General features: G+C 42.2%; 1 protein-coding gene across 3 annotated transcripts in view; it reads right to left on the minus strand.

The window, feature by feature from the left end:
• Cntnap2 (contactin associated protein 2) overlaps nt 1–23480 on the minus strand; it is a 2025293-nt gene that overhangs the window by 139394 nt on the left and 1862419 nt on the right. For all 3 annotated transcript variants that reach the window (XM_010638580.2, XM_033764477.1, XM_019209676.2), the window contains 2 exons: nt 18830–19066; nt 8823–8956 (listed from right to left, as the gene is read on the minus strand). In XM_010638580.2, the coding sequence (XP_010636882.1) occupies nt 8823–8956; nt 18830–19066 (371 nt within the window). The remainder of the gene's footprint in view (nt 1–8822; nt 8957–18829; nt 19067–23480) is intronic.

Raw genomic sequence — 23480 nt, forward strand, 5'->3', positions numbered from 1 at the left:
TCATTTCACGGAAGACAATGTTTCCATTGGTGTGGCTGGGGCTGGGGGGGGGGGTGGGGACTCTTTTGAGATCATTCAAAGGAACACAAACCTAGATTCCCAAATGCACAGCTCACAGTAGGGTTCCCACTCTATGAGAATCTACTGCCCCGCTGATTTGACAGGAGGCGGGGCTCAGGCAGTAATGCAGGCAATGAGGAGTGGCTGGAAACGCAGGTGAAGCTTGGCTTTGCTGCCTGGTTTCCAACAGGCCATGGCTCAAAACTGGTCACTTGGCCTGAGCTTGGGGACCCCTGCCTTGGACTGCAGCCTAAGTCCGTCCCAGTGCCTCTGTCATCCCCTCACTTCATCTCATCACGTAGGGAAGAGATCATCTCACATTATCACAAAAGCAGGGAGACAGAACTTTGGCAAATGGGAAGGGGACCAAGAGATGGAGGGAGGGAGTAGGCAGGGAAGGGGAAGGGGACATAGAAAGAATTAAGATGTATTATGTACACATACCAACTTCCTCTGATGAATGTAATTATGCATTGCAAACATGTACTAATAAAAGTAAGCAAAAAGGTGTGAATATGAATAAAAACAAGGATGGATACATATCTTGAGAGAAAATGAGAGACCACATTTATGTTTATTACAGTATATTGTTATACTTTTAATTTTATTATTGTTGCTGTTAATCTCTTATTGAGCCTAATTTATAAATTATGTGTAAAGCATGCATATGTGGGAAAACCCCATGATATATAGGGCTTGGTCCTACCGGCGGTTACAGGCATCCACATAGTCCTCGTGGCTAAGTGAGGACCGTTGTACGTAATGAAGTATTTTATCAACTGTCATCTCATGTCCCCTGGGAGGCAGACTAAGTGCCTGTGGACCTGCAGCTTGAGATGGAATGGTCAGGGGTGCACTTGCTTCTTGATGCCTTTGTCAAGGAAAAGATGAATTAAAGAACGAATTGACCAGATTCCAAATAAATATAAATGAAAGAGAATCGAGCAGAGTCCGGAAATGTAGGGCCTTATCCCAGAGAGTAAGAAATTAAACTGGAAAAAGCTTTGATCAACAAAAGTGCAGTAAGACTTCTCAGGTTGGCAGCTGTTTTAGCCCAGTGAGTAAAGTTCAAATCAAAGGTCTTTTCTTCCCACCCAAGGCTGTTGTGCCAGGTGCCCTTAACGTAGCTGCCATGGGCTTAAGGGAGAGGTGTGGGCACCTGGAAGCAAATGACTAGGTAGGTCCCTGATGCAGGTCTAGGGAAGAGCTTACAGGCACCTGAAACTGGAAGAAAAGAGTGCAGAGGTCAACTCACGTTTTATTTGTTTATTTTTTTGGTACTGGGGATTGAACCTAGGGGTTTTGAATCGAGCTACATCCTTAGAGCTCTTTTGTTTTTTTGAGACAGGGGCTCTCTAAGTTGCTAAATTGCTCAGGCTGGGGCTTGAATTTATGATCCTCCCGCCTCAGCTTCCCAAAGTGTTGGGATTATAAGCACGCACCCAACTCAGGCTTTGAGGGAATTGTACTGGCAAAGGAATAACAGATCTGTTTCGCAAAGGCTTATGTATATAAATGACCCTTAGTGAAATTTTTACCTTCAGGAAATGGAACCTATAGTGGGACAGCTGCAAGGAACACACTGTGGATGCAGGCCCTGGAAGATCACAGATGAGGAAGAGCCTCCCCAAGGATGAGCTGTGGAGGGCCATGAGAATAATGGATGAGGAGACTCCTACTGTTGAGGGTGGAATACTGGGGCTCAGAGGGCAGTGGAGGATTCTCAGAATGCCTACCCAGCATGATTTCATTGCTGCTGGAGATCACAAGAAGTCTACAGATATGTGTAATAGTTGGTAGACTTTCATTGGGTAAGCCTCTGAGATCAGAGGTTTCATTTGTTTCCCTCTGTCTCTACCATTTAGCACATACTATTTGTTGCTAATGTTTGAGCATTTTCTTTGTCAATTTGGGGGATTCATATTTCAATTAGCAATCGATGCAACTGTTTTTATACAATTTGGTTGAAATTCGATTAAACACATGTAAAAATTATCGTCTTTATTTTAAGAAATAGAATTCAGTGATTTTTTAAACACTAGTTTTGAAATTTCCCAATGAAAATAATCAAAGTCCTATTCTTTTTGATATAAGAATATGAGGACTTAATCATCATTTTTTCCTGACGACCTGGAATTATTTTTAAAGTAAGGTCTTATTTTGCTTGCAGGAAATCTGTTAACTTCTTCTTGGCAAAGACAGGGTGGCTCCCCAGTTAGATGACAGAGCCAAAATGACACATCCTTACCATCTGTTCCATTGAATTTTAGAGAATATGGATTCTAAGTGTCTGTGCCAGAGAATATATCCCTGAACTCTGCCATCTAGCTTCCATCATAACTAAAAATGTGGGATAACTATGGGTAAAGAACAAGGAGTTCATTCATTTTTGTTTTCTTGCTAGTTTGATCCTGGGATCAGGCCAGAATATCAGAAAGCTCCTAAACTCCACTGCCCATCACCTGTCCTACCCACTCCCCACCGAACTGCTCAGGCAGAATTCTGTTTTGAAGATTTGCTTGACTTCCCAAGGAGATGCAACATCAGACAGCCGTGTAAAAGTCCCTGGACAGAAGCAGGATCTACTGCTTTTCTAGGGGCCCACTGGGCAACAAGGAGAAAAAAGGACCTTCCACTGTCCTTGCATTAAAAAAATCTGAAGAGCTACAGCCAAATTTCTGAATCTGTAATGTTTGGATGGTGGGTACCTATGCGTATTTTATTATCCTCTATGCTTCTGAATACTTTTGGATTATTTTATAACAACAACAATAATAGAAACATATTATCGCTCAGCATCTCACCAGCCAGAGGGATCTGCTTTCAAACTTCTGTGAATATCCTTCCAAACATCTCACTATTCAATAATGGTTAAGGGCATATGAAGAGAGGAGTGTGACAGACTTAGGTTCAACTCTGCTTTTGCTACTCACTGCTTTTTAATTTTGAGTGAGTTACAGTGCTATCTCTGAACTTTGGTCTCAGTAGGTCTAAAAAATTGAGATGATAATCACACATATCCTGGGAGATTTTTGTGAGGATGAAATGAGAAAATGCTTGGCACAGTGTCTAGAACCTCAGAAGCATCCATACACATGGCATTACCATGTATGTGATATTGCATATGTGCACCTTGCCATTGGGTATTTTTCTATTTCAGTATATATATTCCATGATATGAAAAAAGAGAATTATATAGTAATAGAAGTTTCAACAGTCTATGGGAATTGGTATATTTTATCCTATGGCATGGGTACTACTGGCTACCAGAAGTTCAAAGCCAGAACTATGCAAGTGAGTAAGACATTATGACAACGATGATGTGTTGTTTTTCCCCTTGCCTTGGGCTGTGCTTTTCATGACATTATGGTTTAGATCTTGGGTGTCCTTCAAAGCCTCATGTGTCTGGAGGGTGAATGGGTTACATCAGTGGATGTACTCATCAGTACATTGGTCACTGTACTCATCAGTGGACTGGTCACCATGACCTGCAAGAGAGCATTTCCCTCCCAGATCCTCTTTTCTGTTTCTGCTTTCTGACCGCTGTGAGCAGCTTTCTCGAGCCCAGACCCTTCTACCATGCTGTTTCTGCCTTGGACCCAGCAGACCATCGACTGAAACTTCTGCAACTGTGTGAGTCAAAATGAACTTGTCCTCCTTTAAGTTGTGGTGTCAGGTATTTTGTGTCAATGATGAGGAAAGTGACTGAGACACATTCTCACTTTCATTCTCTGCATTCCCTCTAAATCCCCTTGGATCTCTTGTACAGTGTGGCTGGGAAGAAAGAAAAGAAAGAAATAGGGAGGAACACACTATGGATGGTAGAAAGGGAGGAAAGAAAGCAGTAAGGATCAGTCACACAACGCACAGACATTGCTGGCTGTAACACTCCACTGTGGATTCTTGTTAATTGGCCTGATCTCCCGCTGCATGCAGGATTTGTTCAGGTCCTCACTGCTGCTTGAGGTTTGTTTACATTTTGACTGGCATTCAGCCTTAAGCTATGATCCCTGATGCCACAGTGAGCTCCATAAATGACACCACTTGAGTGCTGTCCTGGGTCCTCACTCACTTTGGTGTGTGATACAGGCGGGAACCGGCTCTTCATTATCTTTGTGGAGATTGGGCACTTTATTCTTCGGCAGCAAATGTTTCATCCAAGGTCAATTTCCCTCAAGTGCTCAGCACCGTTTCAGATGGTGTGCTCAGGGAATGCAAATTAATTTGACATTAGCTTGAGCCAAACCCAGCCAAGAAAGCAAACCTGATTTTAAAAAACACCATAAACACTGATAAACATCAGCCCAGTTATATGATGTTGGAGCATTTATAATGCATAAAAGTTCACCTCAGTTCCATAGCATTGTCAAACTCATCTCTGAATTAGCCTTATTTTTGTGCTTTGAGTATGTAAATTTTAATTGGAAATTATTTAAGTATCTTTGCCATTATAACTGGGGGCCTATTAGAAGAGGCTGAGGATATATGTACATTTTATGTTTTTGTTCAATTATAAAAATGCAATACATGCTTTCATTTTCCCAGAAAATGAGGAAATATGGAAAACTCTAGGGGAAACAGAACCATTCATAGTCCCTTTACGCAGAAATAATTACTACTAACATTTTGTTATAACTCTTCCCACACATCGTTAAGGTTATAGAAGTTCTCAAGGTGGATTTCTAGATTGTTTTAAGAAAAAAATTAGAGTGTTTTTTTGAGTTCTGAAGGAACTCTCAGAATTACTGTTGAGTTTGGCACAGCCTCTCTGCCTGACAGAAAGCAGGGCATGGGGTGAGGGGAGGGAGTCTTGGGATCCACATTTGCACGAAGAGGAGCACTGTCTTTTTTTTTCCCCATTAATTTTTTTGGTACATTTAAAGCAAACAATACAGTTACATTTATCATTGGGATTTGTACCTTTACATGATATATCGTGGTTCTTGTTTTTTCCCCATACCCCTGCCCTCCCTTCACCCCCTTCACCCTTCTGCGCACTGTCATTTTTTCCTCTACTACCTTCTACCTTATCACCTTCAGTTCTAGGACAGAGCAGGGCTGTGGGGAAGACTGTCCTGGTTGGGGACAGGCCGCGCTGAGAGAGACCAGTGCTTCCTAGGCAGGAAGTCTTTCCCAGGGCACTCCCGCTCCCTTCTTAGCCACACTTGGGGACTCAATGCAATTGCATTATTTGCAGAAGACAGAGGAGGGCATTTCCCAGCACCTGGGAGCTCAATTCCTCCACAGAATTCTTTGCTGTTTGGAGGATGTGACCATTAATCCTGTTCTGTCAACTTTATTGGATTAAGAAATGCCTAGCAGATTAGTACAGCAGCTCCTAGGTACATCTGGGTGAGTGATGGAAGAGTGGCTTTGGGTATTACGTCTGGTTTCTGCTCTGGTCCTCTTTGACACTCTTACTGTGCTGTGCTTCCTGAATACAATCTTCACTCTACCAACCCCTTTCTGCCGTGATGTTCTTGCTTTGGAGCCAGCCAACCATGAACTGATCTCCTTGAAACTGTGAGTTACGTGAAATCTCTCCTTCTTTTGGTGTCAGGTGTTGTGTCCCAGCAACAGCAAAGCTGACTATTACAGAGGGCTTCCCATGTCTGTCTTACCCAATTCAGAGCATGGTGCATACAGAGTTTCCATACCCACCATCTCCCCTTCTTTCAGGGGACCTGTGATCTGTTCTCTTGGAAAAGATTCCCTGGACTTCCATTTTAATTGTAAGATCTGATTATGGATATCAGTTAAGGTTTCCCTTTTATTCTAACAGCATGAGTACATGACCCAGGTCAGGCTCTCACCCATTCTTTGGGATTTTAAAATGAAAATCAATAAACTAGGAGCTTTTCTCCTGGTCACAACATTGGGAAGGCGTGATCCCAGGTGAAAGATGGAGCTTTAAGTAAGAGGTAGTAAAACCTGGACTTGGAGAGAGGTAGAGAAGCAGAGAGAGGAGCAGAGAGAGGAGAATGAATGGGGCAGGTGGTAAGAAAGGGAGGGAGGTAGTCAGGGAAGGAAGGGAGAGATAAAGAGGAGATTGGCCCAATGGTATTCTAATCCATAGTTTTAATCTCCTATGATTGCTGGGGTATCTTTCCCAGTTCTATTTTTTGTCTTTCTGAAATTCTTTGATCTACCCTAGAAATTTTCCCTAACAAGTTAGTTCTGGAGTCATCTTTTGTTTTTGTTACCTGCAGCCAAAAGATCCCTGAGCAAGAATCAGACTACTCCCCTGCCTGCCTACCTCTGAGGCTTCTGGCTTCTCTGCAGCTCTCTGGCTTTTTGGACATTGTGATCTCTGGCTTTTAATTCTTCAAAAGCTCCAAACTAGCCCCACCTGTCTTTTTATCCAGGCCAATCTTGAATTCCCTGTGGCAGACAGTGAAGGTTAACCCCACAAGAGCCCGTGGCTGTGGTAGTTCTCATCTATTCTGTCTTCAATGCTAATCATTCTGTCTTTTTAACTTTTAATATTCTTTTGCAATGGCAAAATGGCAAGATAAGTCACTCTCCTTAAAGGCAATGACAGATAGGTGGTTTAAAATAAGAGAACGTATAATTAAATGCCAATATGTTGTCCCTAAAATGGAATAAACCCATTAGTCTCTGGAACTCTCTGTTTTTTTCTGAATAAAACTTGAACCATGGTTAAAGATGGGTTTGATTTGTGGAAGAAACCATGTGCAGTACCCAAGGCATGCTCGACACTGTGCTAGGCTCAGGGACTCCTTTGGGCACTATGAAACAACCTCATCTATGTCATATTTGAGAGATGCCATACAAGTTGTAACAGCACGTTATCATTCTCCTTAAAATGCCCTCTGGCATTTATTGCTAAAGGCCAGGCACAAACTCCATACCAATTTATGAATTTGACATCCACCAGCTCTCAAAAGAGGCAGGACTTTTGCTTTCTCTTTGCAACCCAAACTTCCCCCCAGCAACTAGCTGCATCCAAATGAGGTTGGAGGGGCCGCGGAGCTCCTGTCAAATGACATTCCACTCTACTGACAAAACAGCATCATCCTGCTGTTCCTTGTCCTGACAGGTATCTATTTGGAACTCCTTCTAGGGAAGACAGTGACAGCTCCCTCCTTGATCTTCTGGCTCAGTTCCCAGGGAGACCCTCTCAAGCCATGTTTTATTCATGGTATCTCCCAAGCTGGTTTCTCCATTGTAAAAGTCGCTGGTGGGGGTAGGGGCAATAAATGAACCTGAAAAAAAACTCGAGTGTCATAATAAAACCATCCCTTTGTGTGCTAAAAGCTTGACAGCCAGAATCTGAGATTCTGGAAAAGACTGTTTCAAGGATTTTTAAGGCAGAGCCTCTGCAGAGAAAAAAACACATATAGTTATCTATATTGTGTTGGAGTCATGGAAGAAGTAGGTCAGAGAAACCAAAATAAGCTGTGTGGGGAAACATGATGAGCTTCAGACATCTGATAGTGTAGTCAGGAAAGATAGGGCGATGGAGAAAAGGGGTAGCCTGATAGGTACTAAAATGATAGAGACATCTGAAAGCAGGAAAGCCAGAAAGAACATATGGAGTAAATATTCATTCTACTTCCCTGCTACAGGTTTCTTTACCTATAAGAATTAGAATCAGCCCTCTATATCCCTGGACTCCACATCCTCAGACTTAACAACCACATTCGAAAATGCTCAAAAATAGATTTGCATTTGTACTGTGAATGTACAGGCACTTTTTCCTGTCATTATTTCCTAAACAACTATTTGCATAGCGTGTGCATGGTGTTAAGTATTATCAGTAATTGGGAGATCATATAAAATATCTGGAAGGATGTGTGTAGGTTATGTGCAAAAATCATGCTGTATTTTTATAAGGGATTGGATTATCCTGGGATTTTAGTATCCATTGGAGTCCTAGAACCAATCCTCCATGAATACCAAAGACTAATTGTATATGAGGTACGCTCAAAATATATGGTGAAGGGCCGGGGATTTTGCTTAGTGGTGCCGCCACCTGCCTTGCAAGTGCGAGGACCTGAGTTCGGTCCCTAGTACCACCCCCCCAATACACACACACACACACACACACACACACACCTCTATGGGGAGTGTTTGAATTTAAAATGTTTATTACAGTAAAAGACACATTGTTCGTAATGTCCCTCAGAATACTCCCTCTCCCTTTGAACACACTTATCCCATCATTCTTCTTACTTTCTGAAGTAGTTTTGGAAGTCTTCTTTTGTTTCTTTAGGAGGTGTGATCTAATATATGGTGAACACTCTTGCCACATGCCATCCAACAGAAAGGCAGAGTCGTGAAAACAATAGAGTGTGTCTTCATCCACCTTACTCACCAGCTATGGCACTGTGTGACTCCTGGCTTCACCCCAGAGTCAAAATGAGCACAAAAAGTAAAGATGTTGAATCAGTTCAGGACATTGAGGCAGCCACAACAGTGCAACTAAAGACACTTATGAAAGAGGGCTTCCAGAACTGTATCAGGAAATGGCAAGAAGGATGGAATAAGTGTGTTCAAAGTGAGGGGGAGTTTTGAAGGGGAATAATGGCAATGTGTCTTTTACTGTAATGCACTTAAAAAATTTAAACATTCACTATATTTCAAGCACACCTGGAATATATTTACATGTAGTATAAAGTATATTTATTCTGTCTTCCACCTGTCTCTTCACCTTGAAGAAAACCAATGGCCAAACATTTCAGGGCATGGAGACTATAACCTTACACTATTCTTGCACGTATAAACTTCAGTGCCCATACCTTGAGAATTATAGTCTTCTCGTGACGGGTGATGTTGACACTGTGGGGCTGCCCATTGGCCATGTTCCTGTGGTCCACATCGATATTGTATGGCTCTTTGGTGCCTCCCAGGCTGTACCGAATCTGCAAGTTTCCTATGTGAGAAAAGGAAAGAAACCCCATGATTTCTTTGCTTCGTGTTTTCTCCCAATATCACATCATCTACTCCTGCAGCTTGGTTTTCCTTAGGCTCTGCTCCTTCCTCCTGTGTCTGTTGGTAGCAGTACAGTTTTGGGTTGGGATGCACTACTTAGAGGCCCACTGATCCATCAGGGCTAATAGCGACAGGCTCACATATATTCACAACCCGCCAGCCATGAACTTCAAGCACCATGATCACAGAGCTGAAACAGCAAATGGCATGAACGTTTCAAGTTGGGACCTTGCCTGGAAATACAGAACGAGAACATAGATGATACAGGACTGCAGAGACCCTTTCTGGTCCCACACAATGCTGTGTGAAATGAAAAATAAATGTGGAGTGCAGAGATGGGCTTGCTCTATCAGTAAAGTGTGAAATTCGGCATATAAAAGAATCATGAGCTTCCAATATTAAAAATAAACATAATTTGCAAAATATGAATACATTGGATTTTGAGTGGCCTCACTGAGACCAGAAAACAAAGTAATGAATTTTACTGTAAGTTAGAGATGAACCAAAATTCAAATTGAAGGCAAAGATGTACATTCCAGGTCCTCTGGTTCTCTCAAAGATAATTCACTTTGGTTCCTCAACTTTGTTTCCTCCTTGCTTCTTCTCAACAATGACAACTAATAACCAAAACAGGCTAATGTGACACTCTAGATCCTGCTTTCAGTTAATCCACACAGAAACCATACCTTTATTTCTTATTTATAATTTTGCAAAGTCATCAATTTTTATTTTACATTTTACTCAAATTGAGATTTTTATGCTGTTAACAGTGTTTGACATCTCAGCTTAAAAAAATGGAGCCATCAATCTAGCAAGGGTTTGACCAACTGTAAATTGCCTAATGGATTCTTTGCTATCTCTTTCATTTTTCTTCTAGAAAAATAAAATGGATAATTCTGACTTTTAAGTTATTGGCTAACACAAGATGCTTACAGCTGGGAAATAAACAAAAACAAAAGAGGAAAGGAAAAGAAAGTCCACTTGAAATCCCACTATCCAGGGATAACGGAATATCTTGGCAGCCTCTGTTGCCAGACACTCTTCATGTAAACACGGGCAGGCACACACAAACATGCACGCGCATAGATAAACACGCAGCTTCCTAAATGTTGCTTTCCTTATTTAGACCTCATGCATACTATTTAAAATGCAGCACCACGTTCCTGGGTTTGAGAAAAACATTTGTTAGGAGAAACATGAATTAATTACATTTCCTATTTTTGCTTTCTGAACAAAATTCAATAAACAACTAGTTCTGAGCTCTATCTTAGCATTTTATCCTCCCTTTCTTTACTTATAGCCTTTCTACCAAGCACTGTTGATTTTTTGTCTCCTGATGTCTCCATCCCCCACGCTTTTCCATCTCCCTCACCAGAGATGTGTACACTTGCTCTGCCTTCCCCATTTGCTGTGCACCCTACGGCCACACTGTCATCTTCTGGGCCCCCTGGCTGGACCCCATGACCTCTGCAGGGGCATCTGAAGTCAGCCTCTCTCCAGCACACATGCTTTAGACTTTCCCTCTGATCTTTCCCCCATCTTTCTGGACACCTTACTCTCGCAGCCCCCTGGGCCCAGTCTTTGGTCAACTTCTCTTCTGCCTTCTGCCAACCTCCATGCTTGTCTTATTCAATCTCAGGTTGTGATCAAGGTGCACATCAGACCCAAAACTTGTATTCCAGTCAAACTTCTCTCCTGGACCTCTGACTCATTCCACAAACAGCTCCATATTTCTCTTTGGATGTCTCACAGACACCTCAAACACAACACATGCAACTTAACATCCATCTTCTGTCCCCAAAAGTCTTCTAGTATACTTTTGTGCATCACATCAGGCTTCATGCTTGTCAAAAACCTTGACTTCCCCTTGTTCCTCTCCTGTATCACATGCACAATCTCTGCGTGGATCTTCTGAATAGACACTGAATTTGCCACCTTTCATACTTCCATGCTGAGCCCTCAAGTCACCCTGTCTTTTGCCTGGATTATTCTATTAGCCTCCACACTGACCTCTTTGCTTCCACTCTAACTCCAGCTTTCCTACTGCCCTAATTGGGCCTCTGCCCTCTCACACATGCTCTTCACATGGTGGTCACTGCGACCCCTTGTTCAGAATCCTCTAATGGCTTTCTATCTCACTCCATCTAGAAATCAAAGCCCTCATAATGCCTCGCCGTGCTCTGTTTGAACTTCCTGTATTGTCTCTGATCTAATCTCTTATTTCTCACTTCCTTGACTAACTCTTCACCAGTCCACACTGGACTCTGGCTATTTCCCTAGAAGCCCAGCAAGTCCCTGCCTCAGGATCTTTGCACTTGTTGGTTCTGGTCTCTTGGACACTAATTCCCCCAGTTATCTGCAGGGATGACTTTCACACCTTCAGGTATTTGCTCTCCTGTTATCTTCTCAGTGATTACATTTCTGTGATTTCTTCAAAAGGGTGGAATCTATTCACTCTTCCTTGGTCAAGCCTTCCCTTTTCTGTCTTACATTTTCCAAACAACTTTTCTCACCATACAATAAACAACTGTTCTCACTACACAACATAGTACAGATTGTATTTAGTGAATTTGCCTGACCATCTTCTCTTGTTTACCTATAAACTCCATGAGAGCAAGAATTTTTGTTTCTATTCCTTATGACTTTTTACCCAGTGGCAGGAATAGTGGTTCTCAATGAGTATTTGTTGAATAAATTCATGAATGGTTCCCTTGCTTCTATGCTTTCTTCCTGTCCAATGTTTTCATTTCAAAGCAGAGGGACCTTTTAAAAATGCATAGCTGATTATTTTACTGGTTCATTTAAAATCTTTTGAAGGCTTTCCAACTATGAAGACACCCATTCTTAATACAGCTCATGAAGCCCTGCCTGCTTTGAGTTCCATTTGCTACATTATTTTCAAATCATCTTCTCTCCTCTCATTTTCAACATCCAAGAGAGCTTGGGCTTCTCTGATTCCTAGAAAATCCCATCCTCCTACCTCAGGGCCTTGGAAGATGTGGCTTCCTTTCCCTGAGCTGCTTGTCTCCCCAACCCTCAGCATTTTCCCAATTCTTTTCCTTTACTCCCATCACACTAAAAATAATCTCTGTTTGCGAGTGAAGGAGACAATTAGGCAGATGTTTGGCAACACACAGCACAAACAAGTGGGCTGTCTTAAGTTTTGACTTCTGCTGCTTGGACATTATCTAAAAGCAGTTCTATTAAATCTACAGCTGCACTGAGTCAGTGTTCACTTATTTGTTTTTTCACTTATTCATTCACTGAGTTTTTAGGCAAAGTTAAGCCTTTCTCAGGGTCTGAAAATAAGCTTTTTGTTACAGATGTAAAGTCCACGTTTCACGTAGGCAACCATCCTCATTCCCTGAGCGTGGGCTGGGTACTGTGTGTGAATCTGGACACAAAGACACACAGAAGAAGGCTCTGAGCCTGGGTGCTGGAGGTCTGAGGAGCTGGACCTTATGCAAAACCTGGGTTTTTCCTTCTGAAGTATCTCCAACAGTGTCCCTTTTATGTTTTCCAGCTCTGTTAAACTCAGCTTTGTTATTTTCATTACTTTTCTCTTTTCTGGTTCTCTTGGTTTTGTAAGTTTGATTTAAAATTCCTCTAAGTGCTTCACTTAATGGTAATAGAAATTATTTGCTTTGAGGAAAAAAAAGATGAGCTGGAACTTTAAATTTATATATAGTGAATATCTATGAACAATAATGGCAATATTCTCGAAATAAAATCTAAGTGATGTATTTATTCTTTCCAAATCATAGCAGAGGAGGACCCCTGAATGATGGTAAGGAGAATGTTAATATTTACCCATTAATGTAAAATATTATTCAAGTGGAGAGATACTTCACTTCTTCTATCTTGTGTTCATCTCCCAAGTGAATTAAAGCTGTTATATGGGACTTCTTTTTATTGGCTGCAGCAAATAACATGCTTAACAGATTTATTCTTCCCTGGTCATCATCATTATCATGAGCACACACTTATAGGGCACCCACTGTAGGCAGGAGATGTAGTGCCGAGAGCTTTTCATCTCCCTGGGAAGACAGGGCATGTTTATAACAGAGACAGATAATAACACAGTATATTAAGTGCCAAACAAATGACATTGAAAATAAGTGTGACTGGAGTGTAAAGGCAGGAGAAGCCCCTGAAAGGAGGTGAGATTTGATCTGGCTTAGAATTAAAAGCAGAGGGAGGCAGAGATGTGTGGGTCTGGGAGAATTATGGGCATAGCAGTGGGCACAGATGGCCATATTGTGCCCAGGGAGCATGTGTTTCTTGCAAATGAAGAGTAGAGGATATTGAAAAGGTGGGAACTCATGGATTGAATAAGTGGACTCTGGTAATAATAACTGCCAGTTCTTATCAGTGGCCATTACATGTACATACTATTTAGCACTTTAGATTTATTTGATTTTCACAATAATCTAACGAAGGAAACACTATTTTGCCAATTAGGAATCTTAGGCACAGAGCTCTTAACTGTCTGGAGCAAGCGGCAAAAGGTAGAGGCAGAATTAAAATCTGGATATCCAGGCTCTTTTCTACTACCAGGCTGGTGGGTCATGATTGGAAGCTTGTGGAACCAGGGACCTCTCCTGGTTTTACTGTGGGTTACCATTATGTGTTTACTAGGGGTGTTACGGGACGTCCCTGCTAAACAGTGCCCATAAGGGAGGACGGCTCTGGCCGTGGTGGGGTGTGGGGAGGATGAAGCTGGGGCAGCCAAGAGCAGGGAGACGGGCTGGGGCACGGCTTCCCAATGGGCAGTGGAGTGTCCAGGGCAAGGACCCCACATTCCAGCAGATCTATGGGAGGCAGGGTGCCTGGCATCTCTGGAGGAGGGGCTGCCTCCAATCACCACCCCATCCACAAATCTGTGCCACTCAACAGTGATGAATATTTCTTATGGTGTCCTGACACGAAAGATATCGGGAAACACTGAATTAGAAAGTGTTTGTTCTGAAGAGTAGCAGCAGGGGCAGATGGGCACGATGGCAGTGGAATACACCAGACTTGTTTGCCCGAAGGGCTGCCAACAGGGGAGGACAGAGTGTTATGAATGGGGCTCAAGTGGCCGCAAGGCAAAGGTGAAAGTGGCCATCAGAACAAGAGTGCAATCAGTAGCTGCACTGGGGTACACTGACTAGAGCCTTCAATGTGTGAAGTCTGCAGGGTGCCAGGATATTTAGTTAAAGGCTTTTAATTTGTTTATTTTTTCCCTTGAGTAATTTCTCAAATTTATTTCTAACTTTAAATTTCAGTTAATAAAAAAGTAATATTTGGAAGGTGAAGAGACCAAATTTTCACCAGCAGACAATGTGCAAGTCATTTAACTCCTGCTGGGAAAGGCATAAGAACAGGTACGACCTTCCAGAGTAACATGGCTCAGGGGAATCAATGCATGTGGGACACTTAGAAGAGTGCTGGGCTCCCCAGGAGCTTCATGGAATGGTGGCTACCACCATGGAAATCACTGATCAAAGCCCTTGCACACCAAGAATGTCCCCAATCCCAAGCAAATGTGCAGGCAATGGTGGGCATGGACACCAAGAATGTGAGTTATCAAATATAGCTAGGACTATATTTAAGGTGGCAGTGATTTAGGGCCAGGTAACAGTACATAAAGTCACAGGTGGCTCAAATCGTTGACAGCCTGTCTTCCCCGGGAGGAACGTGAGTAGAAGCCATGGGAGGTTGGTATGCATGGGTAGAAAACATATGTGGATTAAAATCTATTGACTGATCCAGGACACATACACTGGTGAACTCCAGAAGAGCAGGAGTTGGGTACTTTTGTCTCTTACATTCTATGTAGTTTTTGGTTTTTTGAGACAGGGTCTCACTATGTTGTTGAGACTGACCTGGAACTCACTATGTAGCCCAGTCTGGTCTAGAACTCACAGTGATCCTCCTGCCTCAGCCTCCTGAGTGCTGGGATTACAGGCGTGTGCCACCACACCTGGCTGTCTCTTGCATTCTTTCTGATTTTGCTTACTATTTTTTTTCTGATTAGAAAGGTGACATTTGATGAATATGAGCACCTGACACGTGTAGAAGAATAGCACTCAGTAAAAATAAATCACCCAGAATCTAGCCAGGTACTTCACGCTCATATTGGTACTTTTCTCTCCATCTATATGTGTTTTACAGAGTTAGGCTGATTTTATAGATTCAAGGCTGGACCTTGTTTTTGTTGTTTGGCATTATAGTATATAAAAATTGTCTGTGTCATTAGACTTCATAAATATTTTGATTGGATAAGAATTATTCCATTAAAATATAGCTGATTTAAGAAAACATTTTATTAAAGTTGCAATTCCAGGGACTTTTGCAACTACTGCTTTCATAATAACACCGATGTACATCTACATCTTCATGGTGACTCTATGTCTTATTTCTTTAGGAACAATTTCTGAAAGGAAAAAAATCCTAGAGAACATTAATTTCCTTCCATCATTTTATTTATTTGGTACCGGGGATCAAACTGGGGCCCTTGTGCTTGCGAGGCAGGCAGCAGAACCATTGAGCCGAATCTCCGGCCCCATGCTCCTGTTATTTTAAACGACAGTACATTGCCCAAAGAAAGGACTATTTTTAAAACTTGAGCCGAATTCAGTTAATAATACCTTTTGGTCCCAAAGGAAAAAAAAAAAATCTTGATCTGTAAGATCCTACAACAAAGGAATAGTCACTTCTTATAATTTCGACCATCTGTGAGCTCAAGTTTTCAGAGAGGAAGGAGATTCCTCAATGAGAGGTTTTTTCCTACACTCCAGGACTAGCTAGACTCCTCCCAAAGGTCCTGTTAAAGGACCAAAGTCAATGTATATTTTCTCACCAGGTTCCTCTTTGGTCAGGGCACAACTGATGGTCAAGTCCCTTTTCTGGGACTGGATCTACCTTCTGAGTAACATTTGTTCGGGACCGGGATGCCCAAGTCTAAATACAGTGGGACAAGGTAACCAAGTAACTTAGCTTGTAAACAGTAGGTCTGGGAGAGACTGCGCACGCGCCGCCCGTTTGGGGCTTTGCCGCGGGCCAGAACCTGTAGCTCCGCCCCCGACGTCTGGGCGCCTGTCCTGCGCTCGGCCCGGAGCCGGAGGACCGGTCACGAAGGTCGTGACGGTCACAGGATGCGGCTCTCGAGATCCCGGGGCCGACCCGCTTGGGGTTGACGGAGAGGCTTCGGGGCCTTTTCCAGAGCCCGGGCCGCCCGCGTTCCGTGAGCCGGGGGAAGAAAGGTCAGCTTCTTGGCCTGGAAAGGGACCCGGAGCCCGTGGAGCGACGGCAGCCCTGAGCCGTGGCTTATGCGGCCCATCCTGGCGCCCGTAGTTATATTACTTGTCATATTTTACTGAGAATTGAACCCAGGGCCTTTGTCCGGAGATGTATTTTTAGCTCTATTTATTACTTAATTTTATTCTGAGGTAGGACCCTAGGACGTTGCCTGGGCTGGCCTCCAATGTGCGATCCTTCTGCCTCAGCCTCCCAGAATACTAGGAATTTTCAGGAGAGCCACACCACACCCAGTTGGTGCTTGTTTAAAAAAAAAAAAGAAAAAAAAATCCAGAGTTCGAACTCGATGTTAACTGGGGCGGTAATATTTTTAGGCTCCAGGCGCCCCAGGCACGTGGAGCCTGCAGAAGCCAAAAGGGAAGCCCATTTGGGGCCTGGGCCACAGACAGCAACAAGGCCCAGCCTGTCTGCAACGCGGGGCGACACTTCCTGAGAGGACCAAGCCCAAAGCAGAATGAATCCTCCTGTGAACCTCCTCAGCCTGGTTTTTCCTCTTCTTTGTCTCGCTACCCAAGAATACCGTTTCAGGCCACTGAACTTCATCTCTTCCTTTCAGGACCAAACCTGCACCAGGAAGGATTTGGTCTTGTGGGTTTCACAGCCCCTTTCTCTGCGTGTTCTAAAATGCCGCCTTGCCTAGGAACGGCCTGCTGTCAGTTCCCCCTGTGTTGGGAATGTTGGATTTGGAAATAGAGGGCCTGGTGTTTTGACGCATGAAACTGGGCAGATTTTTTGAACCTCTGTGAGCTCTAATTTCTTGTAAACATGGGTATAATGACACTCGCCTCCTTGAACAGTGACTCAGTAATCTGCGGTGGCTGCTAGTGAACACAGGCTGCTCCACACTCCAGTGCCACTGTGGGGGTCATTCCTTGTCTCTACCCCAAGGAGGGGTGTATTACTTTCTCTACTTTATAGGTGAAGAACTGGAGAGTTACAGACCTGAGTAACTTGCTTCATATAATCCAATGGCAAGTGGCAACGTTGAAACCTGTTTTCTTAGTCGTGGTGTCAGAATGAGAAAAGCACATGCTTTCATGGCTCAGACTTTAGCCTAAAGAAGTGGAGGCTGGCCAGGGATGAGATAATTGATTCTCAGGCACGCTTGAAATAGAATCTTTGTGTATTAGGCCGTAGTGAGTCTTAACAGTCCTAGCAGTCACCAGAGAATCCATGGCACATAGACCATGTGCTCTCAGTGATGACGGCCCACAGTTGAACTTGGCCAGCCACACTGTTTTTGTAAGAAAAGTTTTAACTGAAATATAACCACCTTCATTTCCTGACAAATTGTCTATGGTCACTTTGGGAGCAATACCAAGAGATGGACGAAGGGAGATGGGAGGGGAGAGGAAAGGCATGCGAAAAGAGGATGTGTTATGTGCTTGTGCCTATGCCTCCCATAATGTAGTCATATACTGCTAATGTGGACTAATAAAGTTGTTTGCAAAATGTGAAATATTCTGGTCCTTTACGGAAAGATTTTGCTGATCTCTGATGTTACAGATCATGTTTTCTGATCATCAGTGATAGAAATAAATAGATTAGGGGAAAAAAAAACCCAGTAGGTTTGTAGCCATGCACCCAGTGGTTTTCTGTAACCCTTGGCTGACCCAGCCCTAATTACCATGTCATTGCTTATGCAGATTTGACCTCCTGTGGACTTTGGACACCATGACAACTCCTGTAAATGCTATAAAAGGTTTTTTTTAAAAAAAGCAGGGGGTGTAGGGATTTAGTTCAGTTGCACCATACCTACCTCGAAAGCACAAGGTCCTGAATTCCATCCTTGTAAAAAAAAAAAATAATAAAATAAAAAGAATATTGCTTCTCTGCCCTTCGGCTAAGATCAAGTGTAAAAGGTAGAAAAACTGCTCCACCATCTGATGAAAGGGCTAAGTCAAGCTCCTTACTGTTCAGACCAAACCCTCAATCTCACCACAAACCCTAAAGGTTTAAAATATCAAGCCCTTCTCACTGGTCCACTCCCACATGTGGTGTATCTTGTCTTTTCTTTTTCAAATAAATCATTGACCCTACTGTTACTATTGAATGTCCTGCTCATTTTTTTGTTTAGGACATCAAGAACCTGATGAGACCCCCTACCCAGGTAATACTGTCATAAATTAGGATAATTCACTGATTTATATAAAATTAACTTTACTACTTCAAAGCTTATCTGTGTTCAACATAGTAGTGAAAGTATGTATTTGGTAGGAATAAAAAATAATCATTCTACACATGAAACCATCTCATATTTATATAATAAAATTCTTGAAAAGAACCTAACATATCTCACCAACATTAAAACTATAATACCTTTGCTGTAAAGAACTTGAAATATTGTTTTTCTGACTTCCATGCAGAGAAGTGAGTTTCAAAGAAGTTAGACGGCTTGTTCAATATCCCCTGGGGGAATAAAGAACAAGCCCAAAACAATCTGGAGTCTTACTAGAACACTCTTGTCTGCCCATTGTTAAAATGGCGGAGGGTGAGGCATGCTGGTCCTTACCGGAAGGTTTGACGAGCACGGCCAGGAAGTCTGTGGTGAGAGAGCTGATGTAAAGAAGGATGCAGGGTGCCTTGGTGGTGCTGAAGCTGAAATGGATCTGTTCCTGGGCCAGGTCTGGGGCTGTGTGCTGCTGTTCCAGAGAGTTCTCTGCTCTGCTGCCTGAGTCTTTGGCATTGACTGTGGGTGCCTGGAAGTTGTAACGCAGCCACATCCCCTCTTCAAAAAATGCACCCACATCTGTTGGAAAGGAAAGACAACATTAAAAAATGAGGAGAGGTCTGATGCCAGTACTGGGAACATTTGAAACTTGGGAGGACTGTTGATTTCATCAAAACTTTCAAAGCAGTTTATGATGGCAGACTGGTGCCAGGAAGGGGATCCATCACATCAAGTAAATGTCTATGCAAGTGCCATTTAATCAACAATAAAAATTTTTAAAAAATTTAAAGAAGTGTGTAACAGAGGGTGAAAAATGTGTGGAATTTAAAAAAAGTCATAGAAATTAAAAACCTAAATCATACCAGAAAGAATTCCATATACACTACTCAGAACAGATAGCTAAGTTTTAGTTTGTGTGTGTGTATGTGTGCTGTGTGTGTGTAATTTTGTTTCAACACTGGAGGTTGAGCCCAGGGCCTTTGTACTGAGCTACATCCACAGTCCTTTTTTCTTTTTTTAATTATTATTTGTGGTACCAGGGATCAAACTCAGGATCTTATACTTGCAAAGCAGGCAGTGGAAACACTAAGCTAAATCCCTGGCCTGCATCTCCATTTTTTTTTTCTGAATGAATAACTAAAGAAGTTGTAATTTAACAAGTCCCAAATAACATTTGTTTCAGTCATTAAATTATCAAGAATTGTTGATTTATTGTACATAAAAGTATTTAAGATTTTCATATTAGTAAGAGATAGCCTAAGATTTATAATATTCATCTTTTTGATAGAAAAAATGATATATTTTGGATTAAGTATTCTAGGATGTATTATTAAAGACACTTGTTGAATTATATCTTAAAACTTTAAAATATACTATATTACCTTTAGACTTAAGGTCATAAAGACAAAAGTAACCTCAAAGCAGACAAGTGAGCTTATTTTAACTACTTCTTAGCTATTGACACAGATCATATGTAAATTATCCCTGATGAAGAAAAAGAAGCTTGCAAATGTTTGAAATAAAAATCTACAAATTGTTCATGTCAGAATAATACAAATATTTATCTGCTTGCCTAATCAAATCCATAAGGCTTATGGTGGGAAACAATAAAATACAAAAAAACAATCAAGGCTGGGCGTGGTGGTGCATGTCCATAATCCCAGAACTCCGGAGGCTGAGGCAGGAGGATCGCTGTGAGTTTGAGACCAGCCTGGGCTACATAGTGAGTTCTAGGTCAGTCTCAACTACATAGTGAGACCCTGTCTCAAAAGCAAACAAACAAACAAAATCCAATCAAAACTAACCAAACAACAAGAACAAGAACAACAACAAAACCAAACACCCAGCTGTGGTTGTATAGGCCTGAAATCTTAGCACTAAGGAGGTTGAGACAGGTGGATCACAAGTTCAAGGGCAGTCTGGATTAGATTGTGAGATCCTGTCTCAAAAAATGAAAACCAAAGTAAACTAAACCAAACTAAACCAAAACAATATATGACAAAAACCTCCTATAAAACCAAACAAAACAAGTAAATAAACACCCTGTGACAAGCCCAAATGAAATAGCTGGCACTCAGCTGCATAATTAAATTAACCCTCATAATTTTCTTCTCCAAGTTAAATAATTTTTTTCCTTTTGCCTTTTCACTTAGTATATATTTTATAACCTATAATTAAAAAACTGACATGACTGTTTTGTTCTGTAACTTCCCTGAGGATCCAGAATTGGAAATCCCCAAATTACATATAAATTCTTTTCTGAAAGTTTATTTTATTTTATTTTTGGTACCAGGGATTGAACTCATTGCCCTTGTGCTTGTGAGGCAGGCATCAGAACCACTGAAAGTCTATTTTAGAGTCAGTAACTTGCAACCTGGAAATATTTCCCCATATTAAATGATGGTGGGTTTGCCAGGAGAGTCCACAAATGCTGAGCTGCTAAGGATGTGTAATAAAACATAATTGAAGAGTGCCACTGTGTATTAGTAATTAAAAGAGGAAAGCAACAACAAAAGGTGGTAAGGTCTATTTTCAATGGAAGAACCGCAGGGAACTGTTTCCAGAAGGGCTCCATCTCTCCCATCCAGTGATGCACTGGTGAATGGTGAGTGATTGGCTTTGTGAGAAGCAGAGCCCCTGATTAATAGCTTCTGCTTATTCCCCTGGTGTAAATACTGCTGTCTTGTTTGATTTCAAGCTGCTCCTTGGCACCACCCAAAGAGGAGTCAAAAAGAGCCTCCTGGCACATGGTCACCAACCCAGCCATTCAAATGATCCACATTTATTGGGTGGGCTTCCCTTTGTTTTACTTTCTAGTATAGACAAATTTTAATGTTTACTACTCCTTGCTGCCTCTGAAAGTCCTTTTCTACCTCTTCCTGGTTATGCTGGATTTTGAAAGCTCTGAACAGCTTCTGATCAAGGTGGGGAGAAACTCCTGGGAGCCCTGGGTCGTCCAAGAGGCAACATAAACCTGAGCTCACACTTGGACCAATTAAACTTTTTCATGGCTGACATCCATTGTTCAGAATGATCACTCTCATTAACTGCTCTTCAACTAGTCATCTAGCAGAAGATTTAAGAGGATTTTACAGAGTTCTTCTCCGGGAAGCCTTGGACCTTGCCCTCAGCATGCAGCAGGATTCTGTTCAAGGATTGGTTCCTCCCAGGGCAATCTGCGTGGCAGGAGTTTGTTTGAGCTTGTTTCTGGTAGTTCTCCCAATGGCCCTGCTATCCTGAAACAGCCAGTCTTTCTCCTGCCTTTACAATGGTAAAATCTACTTTTTCTCTCTTAGCACACCACTCAATTTCCCCCCTGAATTTTTCTAATTCTGTTTGTTTGATGTTTTCTTCAATTTCCTATAATCATTTTGGATGAACAACACTGGACACGGGATGAGTTAATGTTCACCTCTACTAGTTCTGGGCCCCTGGGTGGATGCAAGTCTATTGTAACCAATTTCCCACCATTGTCTCTAAAGGCCCGGTCACTTCCAGGTCAGTTTCTGTGTAATAAGCTTTAAGTGTCTGAATCTGTGTAAAGGGGGAAATGTACTAAGGAAAAATCTCTCAAGTTCAGCCTGAACGGCACATGCAGCCCATGAGGCTCAAGTGCCAAGCACATTACTTTAAACACATCAGTGAGCTGTGACTTGGCTGTGGAGGGGCCAGGGGACCTTCTTGATTGGAGTTTAAGAGCAATAGCACTAAACAACTTCAGTAAGTTCTCAAGTAGGAAGACAGCTTACATCTAGAATTTCCCAGCCATGTTCTGGAAGCTGAGTTGATAAGTACACGTTACTGTCATCATGTATATGGAGGTTGACAAATTGGGGAGGTTTGGAGGAAAGCAGTGAGATGAGGGTTTCATTAGAGCAAATCTCATCTGAGACATCTGATCAGGGATTAATGTGGAACAGGTGGTGCCTGGGAGTAAAAGAAGTGGGGTTTAACCTTGGCCTACCACTAGCTGCTTGTGTGACCTTGGTCAAGCCAATCATTTAATTGCTGTGGACTTTAAATCATTTCCATTTAAAGGTACTGCCCCTGGAACCCATGTCTGTCTTGGGTCAGTCTTTTTTATTGATTCTTTCAAATATTTATTAAGCAGATTTTATGAGCCTAGAGTGGTTAGAGATTTATCAATGGGTAAATTAGTTAGGTTAACAATGGAAGGCAAGTGAGATTTAACAGGCCAGGGGTAGGGAGAACAATCCAGGAAAAAAACAGAGCAGAGGCCATGTGCAAAGGCCAGAGGAGGGAGGGGACACCAATGCAGGAAGCCGAGATGGCCAAAGTTCAGGGGCAGTGGCAGGAAGTGAGGCTAGGAAAAGAGCACAGTAGAATTGAGAATTTTGTCTTTATATGGGACACAGTGGGTAACTTCAGAAGGGCTTGAAGCGGAGATGACATAATTTGAGTTTCAGTTTAAAAAGACCATTCTGGCTGCAATTTGGTGAATGAAATGGAGGGAGAGGAAAGGGTGCAGGAGACTGTGGAAGAGACCACCGTAGTAAGACAGAGTAGATACAATGAGGATTTGGAGTAGTTAGAATAAAGAGGCCTCTAGGGGTAAAGAGAGCAGAACTTGATGGTTAGAAAGTGGTGCGGTGAAGGAAAAGGTGGAAAGGAAGGCTCCTGGATTTCTGGATGATGGTGACAGTCCCTGGAAATGCAGAATGGTCCTGGTGGGGTTGGGAATGTAGCTGGTGTCAGGAGTTCAGTTTGGAACAGGTAAAACCTGAGGTCTCTTTGAGTCAGGGAAGTGGAATATATTATGTTTGTATAAAAGTATATTACGTACATTTAAAATAATATTAAATAATAATTTTTGAACTTGCCATTCTTTACAAATATATTTCCTGAACGATTTGAGAGCAAGTTGAACTCAGGAAACCAATGTTAATACGACACTACAATCTCATTCTAGGGAAAAAGTATGCATAAATACAGATATGTGTATACACATGTAAATAACTATGGAAAAAATTTG

This window comes from Fukomys damarensis, unplaced genomic scaffold, assembly GCF_012274545.1.
Source record: "Fukomys damarensis isolate Sample0158 unplaced genomic scaffold, DMR_v1.0_HiC HiC_scaffold_16, whole genome shotgun sequence".
Classification (NCBI taxonomy): Eukaryota; Metazoa; Chordata; class Mammalia; order Rodentia; family Bathyergidae; genus Fukomys; species Fukomys damarensis.